Source organism: Dasypus novemcinctus, chromosome 10 (assembly GCF_030445035.2).
Source record: "Dasypus novemcinctus isolate mDasNov1 chromosome 10, mDasNov1.1.hap2, whole genome shotgun sequence".
NCBI lineage: Eukaryota > Metazoa > Chordata > Mammalia > Cingulata > Dasypodidae > Dasypus > Dasypus novemcinctus.
The window spans coordinates 102,175,201-102,190,111 of record NC_080682.1 but is presented as its reverse complement, the minus strand read 5'-3'; the positions used below and the strand labels follow the sequence as shown (position 1 = coordinate 102,190,111).

General features: G+C 41.8%; 2 protein-coding genes across 4 annotated transcripts in view; one reads left to right on the top strand and one right to left on the bottom strand.

Annotated features, from left to right (window-relative positions):
• LOC101414826 (E3 ubiquitin ligase RNF121) overlaps nt 1–421 on the bottom strand; it is a 113,806-nt gene extending 113,385 nt beyond the window's left edge. For 2 of the 3 annotated variants that reach the window (XM_058305883.1, XM_058305882.1), the window contains exon 1: nt 327–420. In XM_058305883.1, coding sequence (XP_058161866.1) covers nt 327–389 — 63 coding nt within the window. In that variant the 5' untranslated portion in view covers nt 390–420. Of the gene's footprint in view, nt 1–326 lie in introns of all 3 variants that reach the window. The other variant, XR_011649957.1, reaches the window with a different exon arrangement.
• A 408-nt stretch (nt 422–829) lies between these two features.
• Nucleotides 830–14,911, top strand: part of XNDC1N (XRCC1 N-terminal domain containing 1, N-terminal like) — a 53,587-nt gene continuing 39,505 nt past the window's right edge. The window contains exons 1-4 of the mRNA XM_058305851.1: nt 830–1,068; nt 7,473–7,648; nt 13,384–13,525; nt 14,292–14,447. Of these exons, the coding sequence (XP_058161834.1) occupies nt 7,604–7,648; nt 13,384–13,525; nt 14,292–14,447 (343 nt within the window). The 5' untranslated portion in view covers nt 830–1,068; nt 7,473–7,603. The remainder of the gene's footprint in view (nt 1,069–7,472; nt 7,649–13,383; nt 13,526–14,291; nt 14,448–14,911) is intronic.

The window sequence follows — 14,911 nt, the reverse complement described above, 5'->3', positions numbered from 1 at the left end:
CCCACAGAGAAAGTCCGGCCTCCTCTAGCAGAAGTCTCCGCCCCTCCTACTATTCAGCTACATCTTTTAGTCCTACCCTTGGACCCCCAGGTAGGAATTGCTAAATCCTAACATTCCCACCTCTACGGCCTCTCTCTCTGTCCACCATCTCCACCCTTAAGGTTACTGCAAGTCTTCAACCCGTTTGACCGCCTTGGGGCACTCAAGCACCCGCCCCCCAGTCAGCTCCCTCCCTTTAGGGGTCTGTGTCTCTTAAGGACCCACCTCCCCCAACACCTCAGCTTCCGTCCCTTGGGTTTCAGGCTGAGTCTCTCAACTCTCCTTACCTCATCCAGCTCTCGTTCCCCAGCAGCACCTCCTCCAACCTCCACCTCCACCACTGCCGCCATCTTCGCTGCTTGCCCCCCCTCAGGCCCCGCGCGAGACAGCTGCTTCCGCGTGCGGAAACGCTCCTAGCCAATCGGCGGCACGGGTTTCAGCAGAGGGGGCGGGTCCACAAAACAGGCGGAGACCGGTCTGGGACTAAGAGAACGTTTACCTGGTGCTAACTTCGGGGACGAAGTATCACAGTTCCTATGCACTTCCAGACTTGGGGACAGGGGGAAATTTTGAAAAATGAAAAATTCGGCTTGTATTATTTTCATTGCAACTATTTCACCAATTCCCTCCTTTTTGGAACTAAGGGGAAAGGACACTAAACGGACAATTTTCGCGACACTCCCTAATTCTACCCGCCACAGAGGGAGGCGTGGAGGCTAGGGACTACATTTCCCAGGATGAGTTGAACGTGACCCGGAAGCTTAAATTCCGCTCTCTTGACAGGAGATTTGTAGTGAGGGAAATATATAAATAAACACACACAAATCCATTTTACTATTGGAGCACCCTGCTCTCTATTTCAGTGGGATTCAAAAACAGAATCTTCTCGAGGCCCCAAGACGAACTCCCGAGTGGAGGCTTGGCACTCGGGGTCAGAAGGCGGAGGTCACAGCGCCGATTTGGGCGGGAGAATGGGTTTGTGGTCCACCTTCTGAGGCAACGGTGGCTCGTCGAGGTTCATTGCCCCGGGTGAGGGGTGCTGGGGTTGGTTGATGGGGTGGGAGATGTCTGGCAGGGAAGAGGGGTGGCCATCAAGGAGGTGGGCAGAGCAGCTGGTTGCAAAGAGCCGTGGAAATGGCCAAGCGGCTTAGGCTCCAAAAGCTGAGAACCGAAGAGCTTTACGGGAGTTTTATGGCCCCCAAAAGCTCTCACGCCACAGGATCCACTTCACACTGCTCGGTACTCTTTTCTACCCCACATCCTACATCCTCAGCGCCTACCCTCAACCATCTTTTTTTTTTTCTTCCCCCGCTGCTCTCTCTGTCCATTCCCAGTGTGCCCGCGTCTTATCTTTATCAGGGCACCAGGAATCTGTGTTTCTTTTTGTTGCATCATCTCGTGTCATCTCTCAGTCTGTGCGGGCACCATTCTTGGGCATGCTGCACTGGGTGGCTCTCCATATGGGGTGCACTCCTTGCGCGTAGGGGAGCCCGACGCAGGGGCACTGAGCGTGGGCCAGTCACACGGGTCAAGGAGGTCCAGGGTTTGAACCGCGGACCTCCCATGTGGTAGACAGACGCCCTATCCTTTGGGCCAAGTCCGCTTCCTCTCGCCCTCTCTTATTATAAGCCTTATTCACAGTGGGAACCCCACCCCCCAACCCCATACCTTAGTGACTGATTTCCAGCACCGTCTTATTTGTACAGCCGGACTCTGCATTTTCTAAGCCTGTTCCCATTCCACCCGCTGAATCTATAAGGTAAACAGAGCTAGGATGATCGGTTGGATACACAGACCACTTAGAATGCCAGCTGACTTTATTTTGAGGCAAAAAGGAAGTTACAGGATAATATTTACATCTGCAGGCATCTCATTCCCTTAAAGTGGGAATTCTTTTTATTATGTGAAATTTAATAAAGAGTATTACAAACACTATATACCCATCGCTCCAGATTTACTATTGACATCAAAATCTACTTTCTTTAAAATATAGTTTTGCAGGTAAAAGTTGAATTTAGCTGTGTCTTCTACTTCCAGGCCCATTACTCTCCCATCCTCAGAAAAAACTATTACCATAAATTAGCAGTGTATCCTTCCAGTCCATTTTAAATTTATATATGTATTCGTAAACAGTATGTAGTATTATATTGCTTCATTTTATTAATTTAATGAATGTAAGTGCTCTCTTCTATGTATCATTCTGTAACTTAATTCTTTCAATATTACTTTTGAGACCCTTCCATGTTTATGCTATTTATATATAATTCATTCTTTTTAACTGCTGTATAATAATCTGTGATATATAAAATTGCATTTATCCATTCCTCAATTGACAGGCATTAGAGTTTTATGATTTTTTTTTCTGTTAGAAACATTTTACTGGTCTTTTTGTATACTTGTGAGTCTCTAGAGCTGTGCTGTTGAAATACTTTAGCTCCTAGCCGCTTGTGACTATCGCATTCTTGAAATTGAATAGTTGGAATGGAGATGTGCTGAAAGTTTAAAATTCACACCAGATTTCAAAGACGTAGTACCAAAAAAAGAATGTAAATTATGTTACTAATAATCTTTATATATTCGTGTTGAAATGATATACTGAACATATGGGTTAAATGAAATATGTTATTAAAATTAATTTTACCTGTTTCATTTTTTTTTAATGTGGCTCCAAGGAAATTAAAAATTACATGTGTGGCCACATTATATTTCTATTGGACAATGCTGATCCAGCTTTGTGTCAAAGGGTATGTACATTTCCAATTTTATAAGACACTGCCAAATTACTCTCCAAAGAATTTGCTCCAGTTTACACTCCTATCGAGTTTATAAGGAGGCACATTTTCCCACATTATTATCAGTCCTTGATATTGTCAGATTTAAAAAAAAAATTTGATGTCCTTATTACCAGCAAGACTGAGAACTATTTAAGATGAGTTTTTGGTCATTCAGATTTCATCTAATGTGGATTTTATCTCTCTCTTCTGCCCAGTTTTGTATTGCATTGCTTGTCCTTTTCTTATTGATTTGTAATTTTTAAAAATTTATTCTGAATGCTATCCAAGTTTATATGCATTGCAAATATCTTCTGTCGGTCAGTCATCTGTGTTTTAATCTTGTTTATGCCATCTTCAAGTTTTGTTTCCGTATTTCCATCTTTGATCCATCCATTTGGGTATTTTTTTAAAATTATGTTGTGAGATAGCAATCTGCTTTTTTTTTAACTTTTTATTTTGAAATAATTTCAAACTTGCAGGACAGTTGTGAAAATAATACAGAACACATACAGAATGCTCCAATACCACCCCCCCAACCAGATACCCAACTCCATCAACTTTTAACATTTTGCCACATTTGCTGTATCATTCTAAATATCTATCCATTCATCTATTTATTTTCTAAACATCTGAGAGTAGATTGCATGCATTATACCCCTTGATTATGTAATACATGTCTGTTTTCTAAGAACAAGGATATTCACATATGTAACAACCTTATGCACAATTATCGAGTTCAAGAAATTTAACATTGGTGAAAATTTTATAGTCTATTTTTTCCAATTTTTTCATATGTCCCAATGATGTCCTTTTGGGCCTTTTCTCCTCCATTATTAGTTCCAGTCCAGGATCAGTTATTGAATTTAATTGTCTTTGTCTTTTTTTTTTAAGGAGGTACCAGAGATCAAACTTGGGGCCTCATACCTCATATATGGAAAGCAAGAGCTCCGTCACTGAGCTCCATCTGCTCCACTTTTTTTTTTTAGGAGGTAAGGGTGATTGAACCTAAGACCTTGTACATGGGAAGCAGGCACTCAGCTACTGAACTATATCTGCTCCCTTGTCTTTGTCTGTTTAGGCACTCTTGTTTTGTTTTTCAGTTGTGGTAACATATTTATAAAATAAACTTTCCCATCTCAACAACTTCCAAGCATAGGCATAATTAATCACATTCATCATATTGTACTAACCTTACCACCATCCATTACCAGAACTTTCCTATCACCCCAAACAAAAGCCCATTATGCATTAACCCTCCATTCCTTCCCTACCCCTTGCTCCTGGCAATCTGTACTCTACTTTCTGAATCTATAAATTTGCATATTCTGACTGTTGATGCAAGTGGAATCATACAGTGTCTCCCTTTCTGTCTGACTTATTTCACTTAATATTATTTCTTCAGGGTTTATTCGTATAATGGCATGTATCAGAACTTCATTCCCATTTAAGACTAAATAATTTTCCATTACATGTATATACCATATTTTGTTATCCATTCATATGCTAATGTTTATTTGGGTTGCCTCCACTTTTGGTCATTGTGAAAAAATGCTGTTATGAACACTGGCGTACAAATATATGTCCAAGTCCCTGCTTTCAGTTCTTTGGGGTATGTACATAAAAGTGGTTCTACTTTTTTTTTTTTTTTTTTTAGTTTATCTCTTCCCACTGGCTTTTTGTTTGCACTGGCTGTGTCTGTTCATCTTCTTTGTTTCTTTAGGAGGTACCAGAAACCGAACCCAGGACCTCCAGTGTGGGAGGGAGACAACCAATAGCTTAAGCCACCTCTGTTCCCTGCTTTGTTGTATCTTTCTTTATGTTTTTCCTCTTGTGTCTCTTGTTACCCAATTTATTGCATCAGTTTGCCATGCCTGCCTATCACATCAGCTCACCATCCTGCTTGTCCTCTTTAGGAAGCACTGGGAACTTTTGCTCCCGGCTTTATTGTGTCTCTCATTATGTTTTTCTTGTGTCTCTTGTTGCACCATCTTCTTGTGTCAACTTGCCACATGCCAGCTCATTATCTTCTTTAGGAGGCACCAGGAACCAAACCACGAACCTCCCATGTGGTAGGTGGGAGACCAATTGCTTGAGCCACATTCACTTCCTCTACTTTTGTTTTTATTCACATTATGAACCAGTTTTCATTTATTACTTCGTATTTTTCTGACAAAATCATGATGTTATGTTATTATATAATTAGTTTGTCAGGTTGTAAGTTCCCATTTATATGAGTCTGTTTCTGGAAACTATTTGCCTATTTTATAGACAGTATGCCTTAATTACTGTGACTTTGTAATGTTTACAAAGGAGATGATACTCTGCTTCCTTGCTCTTTTTAGAATTGTCTTAGTAATTTGTGGCCCTTTATCTGTTTATGAATTTGCCATGTTTACCAGAAACTTCTACTGAAATTGTGATTGGAATAACATTGATTTAATAGACTATTCTTTCAATGAATATCTATTGATGCCTGCTGAGTTTCAGCACCTCTCTGAGGTGTAGGAGATGGTGAAATTGACAAATATCTCTATCCTCAAAGAACTCACTACTTATTGGGGAAACAGGGTAAACAAGCAATTAAAAAAAAAAAACGGGGCATGGATGTGGCTCAAATGATTGAGCTCCTGCCTCCCACATGGGAGGTTCCAGGTTCAGTTCCCAGTGCCTCCTGAAAAAAACAAACAACAAACAAAACAAACAAAAACACCAACTCAGGGAAGCCAGTATGGCTCAGTGGTTGAGCACCAGCTTCCCACATGCAAGGTCCCAAGTTCAATCTCTGGCTCCAGGTACTTAAAAAAACACAAAATAGGAGCAACAGCAAGGAAACCTGAAAGAACCTAATCTTTTAAGAACTACAAGCAGTTTGATAGACAGCAATCTCCATGGGGAAACAAAGGGGAAAAAAGAATTGTGTGTGTCTTATTCACCATTGTGTACACACCCCTAGTCTAAAGCCTGATAACTACCAGGTACCTCCAAAAAATTACTGACTGAATGAAATATCCAAAAATTGACAGCTTCAGGATCCTTCTAGCCAAGAGTGTGGTTTAGGGGCTCAGGTCAGACATCTGTATATTAGCAATGAGTGACAGTGGAATTTTTAACATCACAAATGTACAGTGTGAATTTCTCCAAAACAGGGGTCATGTCTTCTTTGTTTTTACATCTCCAATATCTAACATAAAGTAGGCAAATTTACTGAATGTTCAGTGCGTTCCTATAGTGGAAATAATCAGTCCTAATTAATCTGACATCCAGAGAGTTGACTCAGGACTCATCCTCCATTCTCTCTTAGAAGCGTTAGCTCCATATTGACTAGCCTGTGCAGAAGGTCTGGCCTGTAGCTGGCGTTCACTAAGAGTTTGCAGTCTGCCTCACTCTTAACACTCCATGACTGCTGCCCCCTTGGCCCTTTGGAGCTCAGCCTGTATGGCCATTCATTCAGCAGACATTGGCTAATCAGGAACTATATGTTTTTTCTTCTTATATTGGGGATACAGAAATGAATCAGGTATGAAGTCTAAGAGCTTAAAATTTGTTAATGGACAAAAGACATCTACCAAGATAATTGTAATGCAAGGTACTCTATACTAACTGCTGAGTGAGAATTAAGGGGATGTAGCTGTCACCTTGAGCTAGGTTGAGCAGAGGGGAGGTAACATTTGACCATAAAAGATGCATTAGATTTGACAAGTGGGGGGTGAAAGGGAAGAGCATTCCAAGCAGAGGCCATGGCATGAACAAAATCTTGGAGGTAGGGAAAATGGTTTTGGAGGAAAGGAGGAGGTAAGAAGACCATTATGGCCAGGAGTATATCAGGGGTTATAGACTTATATTTTCAGGGATGAGGTAAATAACAAAAATGAGCAAAATGGACAGGGTATAATACATGAATATTCCAACCAAAGATACTCAAATTTAACTTTAAAACACCTCTGGTCACAGAGTTGTTGAAGCTAGAGAGAGAATTGTGCTAATATGTGTGTTGTTCGCATAGATATAAATTTTACATAAAAGGTTTAACAAAAAAAGTACAAATATCCATATGAGCATTTTAAATTAAATAAATACACGAGACAATGATAGGTAAAGCACATCCTCTGTGAGAGGAATAGCAGATGAAGCAGGAAGCATAGAGATCTATACTGTAGATGCATTAAGGGGCAAAGCTGAACTAATATTTATTAAGTCCCTACCATGTAGCAAGGGATTTGCATATTAACAAGCCATTGAAGATTTCTTGTAGTGGCATAACTTAATGTAAAGGTAATCAGGAAGATTTATCTTATGGGAAGAAAGGAAACAAAAGACTTGTGTCATATATTTAGTTAGACATTAATTTGAACATCCTTACAATGTGCAAAGCTCTACGGATATAAAGATGAATGATTTAAGGCACAATTCATGCCCTTAGGAACTCACCTGCATATAACTCCAAACTTAATAAATTAATAGATTATTTTGGACTTGCTGCTCTGTTGCTCTAGGACTGCACTCCGATTTTTTCACAGTTGTTAATCTCATCAACTGCTCCTTCCCACCAACCCCACCAGTACCATGGTGATTATCACTGACAGTGTGACTAACTACTGCAAGTAATAGTCCTGAGAAACAGCCATGGGTAATTTATTTTTCTTTTGTTCTCTACTTCAGGAGTAACATGAGGATTCTTTCTCTTCTGAAGGCTGACGGGACCAAAATAAAGGCAGTACCAAAGTGGTGACAGAAGAAATCTTGGAAAAGAATATTTTTGCCTTGTACTTGGGACAACTGCTAGGCCCACTATGGCTCCTGTGAAAATCAGCCACGTGGTATCATTTTCCTCTCAGGTATGTTAGCAAGCAGGATTTTTCTTAGTGACTAGAAAGGAGTGGAAGAAAAAAAAAAGCTACAGGAGACTTGACTCCACTTTCAGAAAACTCCCAATCTAATAGAAGAGACATTGTCCCTTATTTGGAAGTCTTGCCCTCAGATTGTTGCCAAAGCAATGCAGGAGGCATAAAAGAAGTGTCCCTAGCTGTTGACAGTAAAGAAGGAAACGCCCTCAGGATTCCACCCATGGTATGGAGGGATCTGCCAAAGCCGAAGGCCCAAGTCTGCACCATGTTCCCCAGAAAAACAATATGGTAGCTTTGTCATTGAAAGCAGGCCAGGACACTCATAATCATTTCTGACTGTGAGGATATCACTATCACCATCAGGAATAATTTCAACCTCTTCCCTAAAAGTCCTGAAATAGCCCATGTAGAGCCAGATCTCTGGCCCCAGGACCCAGGTCTGATCCAGGTCATACTCATTAGGGGACTTCCTACCCTTTTAATATTTATCCTTTCATTCCTCCCCGCCCCTCCTGTTATCCTAGTCTTTCTCAAGGAGTGCCATTGGCATCTTGGGTAGAATGAGTCTTCATTTTACAGCAATATCATTTGCCTGGTGGGACATTTAGCATCCCTGGCCCTCAGCCCCTAATAGCAATATTATTTCATATTTATTATGATAGTCGAAAACAAACACCCTCCCCTCCCTTGACCCCATTTCAGAAAGACCCTTAGAAGGGGTAGTCCTGCCCCCAATTAAGAGCTATTATATCAACCCCTATTCTAGAAGAAAAATTAAAATTAACCTTATCCCCCTCATCTGCATGGTCAACCTAAATGCTTTCCTTTTTAGACTTTTAGCCTTATAAAATGCTAGAGAACATTAGATGTCTTGTGTAGCAGTTTGATATGGTTATGAATTCCAAAAATAGATATTCGATTATGTTTGTAATCTGGTCTGTACCTGGGCATAATTAAGTTATAATTAGGGCCTTGATTGGGTCACATCATTAGGGCGTTGAGTACCCATTCCTTGGTGGGTGGGGACTCACAGATAAAAGGCATGGCAAAGTACAGAGTTGAGGGGTTTTGATGTTGGAGTTTGATGCTGAAGCCTTAAGCTGGAGCCCTGGGAAGTAAGGGCACAGAGGAAAAAGAAGCAAACCCAGGAAGAGAGGAACCCTGAACCTAGAGAGAAGCATGACCCTGGAAGAGAAGAACCCAGGAAGCCTGAATTCTCACAGACATCAGCAGCCATCTGGCTCCAACACATGAAAATAGACTTTGGTGAGAGAAGTAACTTTATGGCCTGGTATCTGTAAGCTCCTACCCCAAATAAATACCCTTTATGAAAACCAACCAATTTCTGGTATTTTGCATCAGCACCCCTTCGACTGACTAATACAGAATTTGGTACCGAGGAGTGGCGAAGTGCTTTTGTAATGACCAAAATGCTGGAACGGTTTCATAAATGGTTAAGGGGTATTTTTTGGAGGAATTGTGAAATGCTTGATGGAAAAGGCCTAGATAGCTTTGAAGAGACTGTTGATAGTAATATGGATGCTAAAAAGATTTTTTTATGTTGACTTAGAAGTAAATAATGAAACTATTATTGGAAGCTGGAAGAAAAGTGATCCATGTTTTGAAGACACAGAGAACTTAGCAAGATAACTCCTGGTGTTTTATGGAAGGCAGAATTTTAAAATGGTGAGCCAGGGCATTTAGCTGAAGAAATTTCCAAAGTAAACCCAGAGAATGCAGCTTGACTTCTGCTTGCAGCTTATAGCAAAATGCTAGATGAGAGAGAGATACTTAGGACTGAACTGTTGGGCACAAAGAAAATAGAAACTGATTCTGGAAAGTCCAAGCCTCTGGAAATCAAGCTCCCAGATGAAAGTGCCCCATTGGAAGACTTAACTAAACTTGAAACATGTAAATTAGGATTGAAGATACAGTTATCTTAGAAAGACTTGTGCTTGTGGAAAGTCTTACTGTCTAATGGCTTGGACCCCTGCTTCTTGCATGCTAAATTAACAAGGTTTTTGAAAGAACTCTCTCTTTTTTTTTTTTTTTTTTAATTTAATTCACACCCCGCCCCCCGGTTGTCTGTTCTCTGTGTCTATTTGCTGCGTCTTGTTTCTTTGTCGGCTTCTGTTGTCGTCAGCAGCACGGGAAGTGTGGGTGCTGCCATTCCTGGGCAGGCTGCACTTTCTTTCGCGCTGGGCGGCTTTCCTTACGGGGCGCACTCCTTGCTACGCGGGGGACACCCCTGCATGGCAGGGCACTCCTTGCGCGCATCAGCACTGCACATGGGCCAGTTCCACACGGGTCAAGGAGGCCCGGAGTTTGAACCGCGGACCTCCCATGTGGTAGACGGACGCCCTAACCACTGGGCCAAGTCCATTTCCCCTGAAAGAACTCTATGAGCAAAACCACTGTCAGCTTGGACTAAAAGGGACATGGAAAGGAGAAATTAAAGGAGAACCAGCTTTAAGAGGAAAACCATGGAAGCTGAGATCTGGAATTAAGATATCACCTTGGGCCAAGAGAGAAACCCCACCCATGTGTACAGAGAGTGAGTTTGCACCAGCAGTTAAAGAGGGTAGATGTTCCCACCCAATGTTCTGGGAGAGTTTTGGCACCCCACAGGTCTGAGAGGGGTGGACCTGTCCCCCATGGGTTAGGGAAGGCCAGGTGGTCAACTCATTGCTCTGAGAGGGTTGAGCCTGTATGTCAAAGGTTAGGGAAAGTCAGGTGGTCAACTCTTTGCTCTAAGTGGGTTGAGCCTGTTTGCCAAAGGTTAAGGGGAATGTTGTCCTCACATTACTATACTAGGGGGGGGTTAAGACTCTAACCCAAAGATTGGGTACAGTGTGGCAATCACCCCAGCACTCTTGGAGGGTGAGGTCTGGAGCTTGGTTGGCACCCAGATGCTTGCTTGATGAGGGTGGAACCAAGAAAATGGCCATTGGGCAAGCATGTGGAAAGGGTGGGTTCCCATAAGGCACCAAGGAGAAGAAACCATCATCTTAAAAATGATTCTCAGACTGAAATTGAATGAAGGATGCCCTGCAGGTTTACTGAACTGTAGAGGACCCATGACTCATGTTTCCCTCCCAATTTCTCCTTTTTGTAATGAAAATGTTTGTCATTTGTCTGTCCATTTGTTTGTTGGAAACAGATGAATTTTGTAAGTTTCAGAGGTCTTTAGCAGACAGGACTTTGCCCCAAGACAAACCGTATTTCTTTAAATTGATTGTGATATGATTTAGTACTTGCACTGTTACTGATTTAAGGTTTTTTCTAATATTGTAATGTCTTTTTGGAATTCAGAGAGTGGAGTATAGCAGTTTGATATGGTTATAAATTCCAAAAATAGATACTTGTCTGTACCTGGGCGTGATTAAGTTATAATTAGGGCTTTGATTGGGCCATGTCATTAGGGCATTGAGCCCCCATCCCTTGGTGGGTGGGGACTCGGAGATAAAAGGCATGGCATCATACAGAGTTGAGGGGTTTTGATGTTGAGTTTTGATGTTGGAGTTTGATGCTGAAACTTTAAGCTGGAGCCCTGGGAAGTAAGTTCACAGAGGAAAGAGAAGCAAACCCCAGGAAGAGAGGAGCCCTGAGCCCAGGAAGAAGCAAGCCCCAGGGAAGAGAGGAACCCTGAACCCAGAGAGAAGTAAGACCCTGGAAGAGAGAAACCCAGGAAACCTGAACCCTTGTAGACATCAGCAGACATCTTGCTCCAACACATGGAAATAGACTTTGGTGAGGGAAGTAACTTAGGCTTCATGGCCTGGTATGTGTATACTTCTACTCCAAATAAATACCCTTTATAAAAACCAACCAATTTTTGGTATTTTGCATCAGCACCCCTTTGGCTGACTAATGCATCTTCTAATAGAATAGTTTTCAAACTGTACTCTGTGAGGGCCCACTTCTAGAAATTGAGAGGAAGGGATACAGTATGTGTCTGCATGCCACAACCAACCTATGCCTTAACCAGAGCTCTGATTTTATTTGTTTAAATATATATATATATATATATATATATATATATATATCTGTTTCATATACAAGCATACCTCATTTTATTGTGCTTCACAGATACCGCATTTTTTACGAATTAGAAGTTTGTGATAAGCCTGCATAGAACAAGTTTATCAGTGCCATTTTCCAACAGTATGTACTCAGTTTATGTCTTTGTGTCACCTTTTTTAAAAAATTGAAATAGACATTTATATTGCCTTTATTTATTATTTTTTTTAAGGAGGTACCAAAGTATGAACCCAGAACCTGGTACGTGGGAAGCAGGTATTCACTTGAGCTATACCTGCTCCCTCTGTGTCACATTTTAATTAAGATATGTACATTTTTAGACATAATGCTATTGCACACCTAATAGACTACAGTTTAGAGTAAACCTATTTTTTATGTGCACTGGGAAACCAAAAAAGTTGTGTTACTCATTTTATTGTGGTGTTTGCTTTATTGTGGTGGTCTGGAATCGGCTGCAATTATCTCTAAGGTATACCTGTACATGTTTAAATATATGTGTGTACACATGCACATATGCACTTTAGTATAAGGTTTCAGTTGAAAGGAAGGATTTTGTTTAAAAAAAAAAAAAAAGACTGAAAACCATGTATCTAGTCTTTCTACTTTATTTTGGATAAAGAAATTTAGGTCCAGGGAAACGGACTTTGGCCCAGTGGTTAGGGCGTCCGTCTACCATATGGGAGGTCCGCGGTTCAAACCCCGGGCCTCCATGACCCGTGTGGAGCTGGCCATGCGCAGCACTGATGCGCGCAAGGAGTGCCGTGCCACGCAAGGGTGTCCCCCGCGTGGGGGAGCCCCACGCGCAAGGAGTGCGCCCGTGAGGAAAGCCGCCCAGCGTGAAAAGAAAGTGCAGCCTGCCCAGGAATGGCGCCGCCCACACTTCCCGTGCCGCTGACGACAACAGAAGCGGACAAAGAAACAAGACGCAGCAAATAGACACCAAGAACAGACAACCAAGGGAGGGGGGGAATTAAATAAATAAATAAATCTTTTAAAAAAAAAAAAAAAAGAAATTTAGGTCCAGAAAGGAAAGTGGTTTGCTCACATCCACTTAATCAAAAAACAGCTGACCTTGGATTAGAACTTGGAATTTCTGGGGAATGAATGTAGCTCAGTGGTTGAGCATCTGCCTCTCATGTATGAGGTCCTGGGTTCAAACCCTGGTACCTCCTTAAAAAAATTTTTCTATCTCAATACTACAATTACTAACTATGAACAAATCACTTTATTTCTAAACCTCAGTTGTAAAATTAGAATAAAAATAGTTTCCCTTTTAACCTCAAAGAGTAATTTTCAAGGCAAATGTCTGTGAACACTGTGTAGTGTGGTGGTTAAGAGCTCTGGATTCAGAAATCTGGGTTGGAATCCTGACTTTGGTTAGTTATTTGGACTTGTGGCCTTTGGTTAGTTCCTGAACCTCTCTTAAGTTTCAGTTTATTCATCTCTTAAGCTGGAAGTAATAGTAGTAGCCATCTCAGTGTTGTTATAAGGAATAAATGAGGTGATGTCTATGTATGACTTAGCATATGATAGCTGTATTCTTGCGGTTCCTGTCCTAGTGTAATTTCTGACATGTTAGGATGCTTGGAAAGGTTTGGGAGAGTGGGGATCCCTTATCCATGGGCATCTTCTTTTCCCTCAGGCTCAGTGAGGGTCCTGATTTTCTCCTTCTCTGTCTGATGTAGGATCCCAAGTATCCTGTGGAGAACCTGCTGAACCCAGACAGTCAAAGGGGACCTTGGCTCAGCTGTCCTCAGGACAAAAGCGGACAACTGAAAGTGGAACTGCAGCTGGAAAGGGCTGTGGCCATTGGCTACATCGATGTGGGTGAGTTCTCTGGGGCCTGGAAACCTCTGAGGAGAAGGACACAGGAGTCATATTCCCCCATATCCTTCAACTAAAATGTCTTAGTTCAGTGTGACTGAGCAGGTTTCATGGAATAAGTCCTACCTGGGTGTGAAGTGGAAATGTGGACTTTGTCCTTGGGTCAGGTTTCTGTGGTGTTGTAGAACTCCAGGGGCTCCGTTTACATGGAATACAATTTGAACAAAGCATACCTGCCCTGCTGTTCTGAGCAATCTGAGTGAAGCCATAGGATACTGACATAATTGTAAATGCTGACAAGCAGAATCCATATACACCTCTCAACATCAGTGTCAAGGGAATGCTGGAGGAATGAGCTGTGCAGGATTAGTCCGGGAAGGTTTACTGGAGGAGATAGGAATTTATGGGTTGATAAAGTTGGCCTGTCAGAAAGAAGTCAGACCCCCTAAAAAAGATGTAGTAGAGACAGAATTCAGCACTGCCTGCCAGGACCAGAGGACAGGGAAGAGGCAGGTCTCTTCAGTGAGGGGAAGATTTCTGGCTAGGAGGAGTACACTGAACCTTCACATTGTCATTTAATGGGCTAACATCCATCCTGCTTCAGTAACTGGCTGCCTGTAAGACTCCACATGTTGCTTGACCTTTCTGGACTTCCACCTAGCTCTTGAATGGAGAAATGTCCTCTTCCCACCTGATTCCCTTGTTTGCAGTCAGAAGAGCCCCTGTCATCCCATCACCCTTACCCTTCTCTCAACCTTTTTGTCCCCAGGTAACTGTGGCTGTGCTTTCCTGCAAATTGATGTGGGCCGTTCTTCCTGGTCCCCGGACAGACCTTTCGTCACCCTGCTCCCTGCAACTATGCTAATGTCCCTAGCTGATTCAAAGCAAGGGAAGAACCGCTCAGGGGTCCGCATGTTTAAAGATGGTAAAGAGGATAAAATCAGAAAAGAGAGAGGAAGATGAGTGTGTGTGTGTGTGTTTACAACAGAGAGGAATACACATTAGAAAGGGCTGTAAGTACTATTGGATGCCTATTGTGGGAGAGAGCCAAAGCAGTGGCTTAATTTATATCTGTTACAGGGAAAGGGTAGGTAATGACTGAACAACTATGTGATATATTTATATGTGAGTTCTGCATGGTAAACTTTGTGATCGCTGGATTTATGGGCTATGATGATATTTTCATATAACATGATTTTTTGGCCGCCTATGTAGAACCCATATTTATATATTTGTGACTGGTGTGTTTTTCTTTGTATATCTATATATGCACATGGGTGTAGGATAAATATTTGTATCAGCAATGGAAAGCTAAGTGATGGTGTGGCAGTTTGAGATTGTTTTGTGAATCCCAAAAAAGAGAAAGGTTATGTTTATAAACTAATCTGT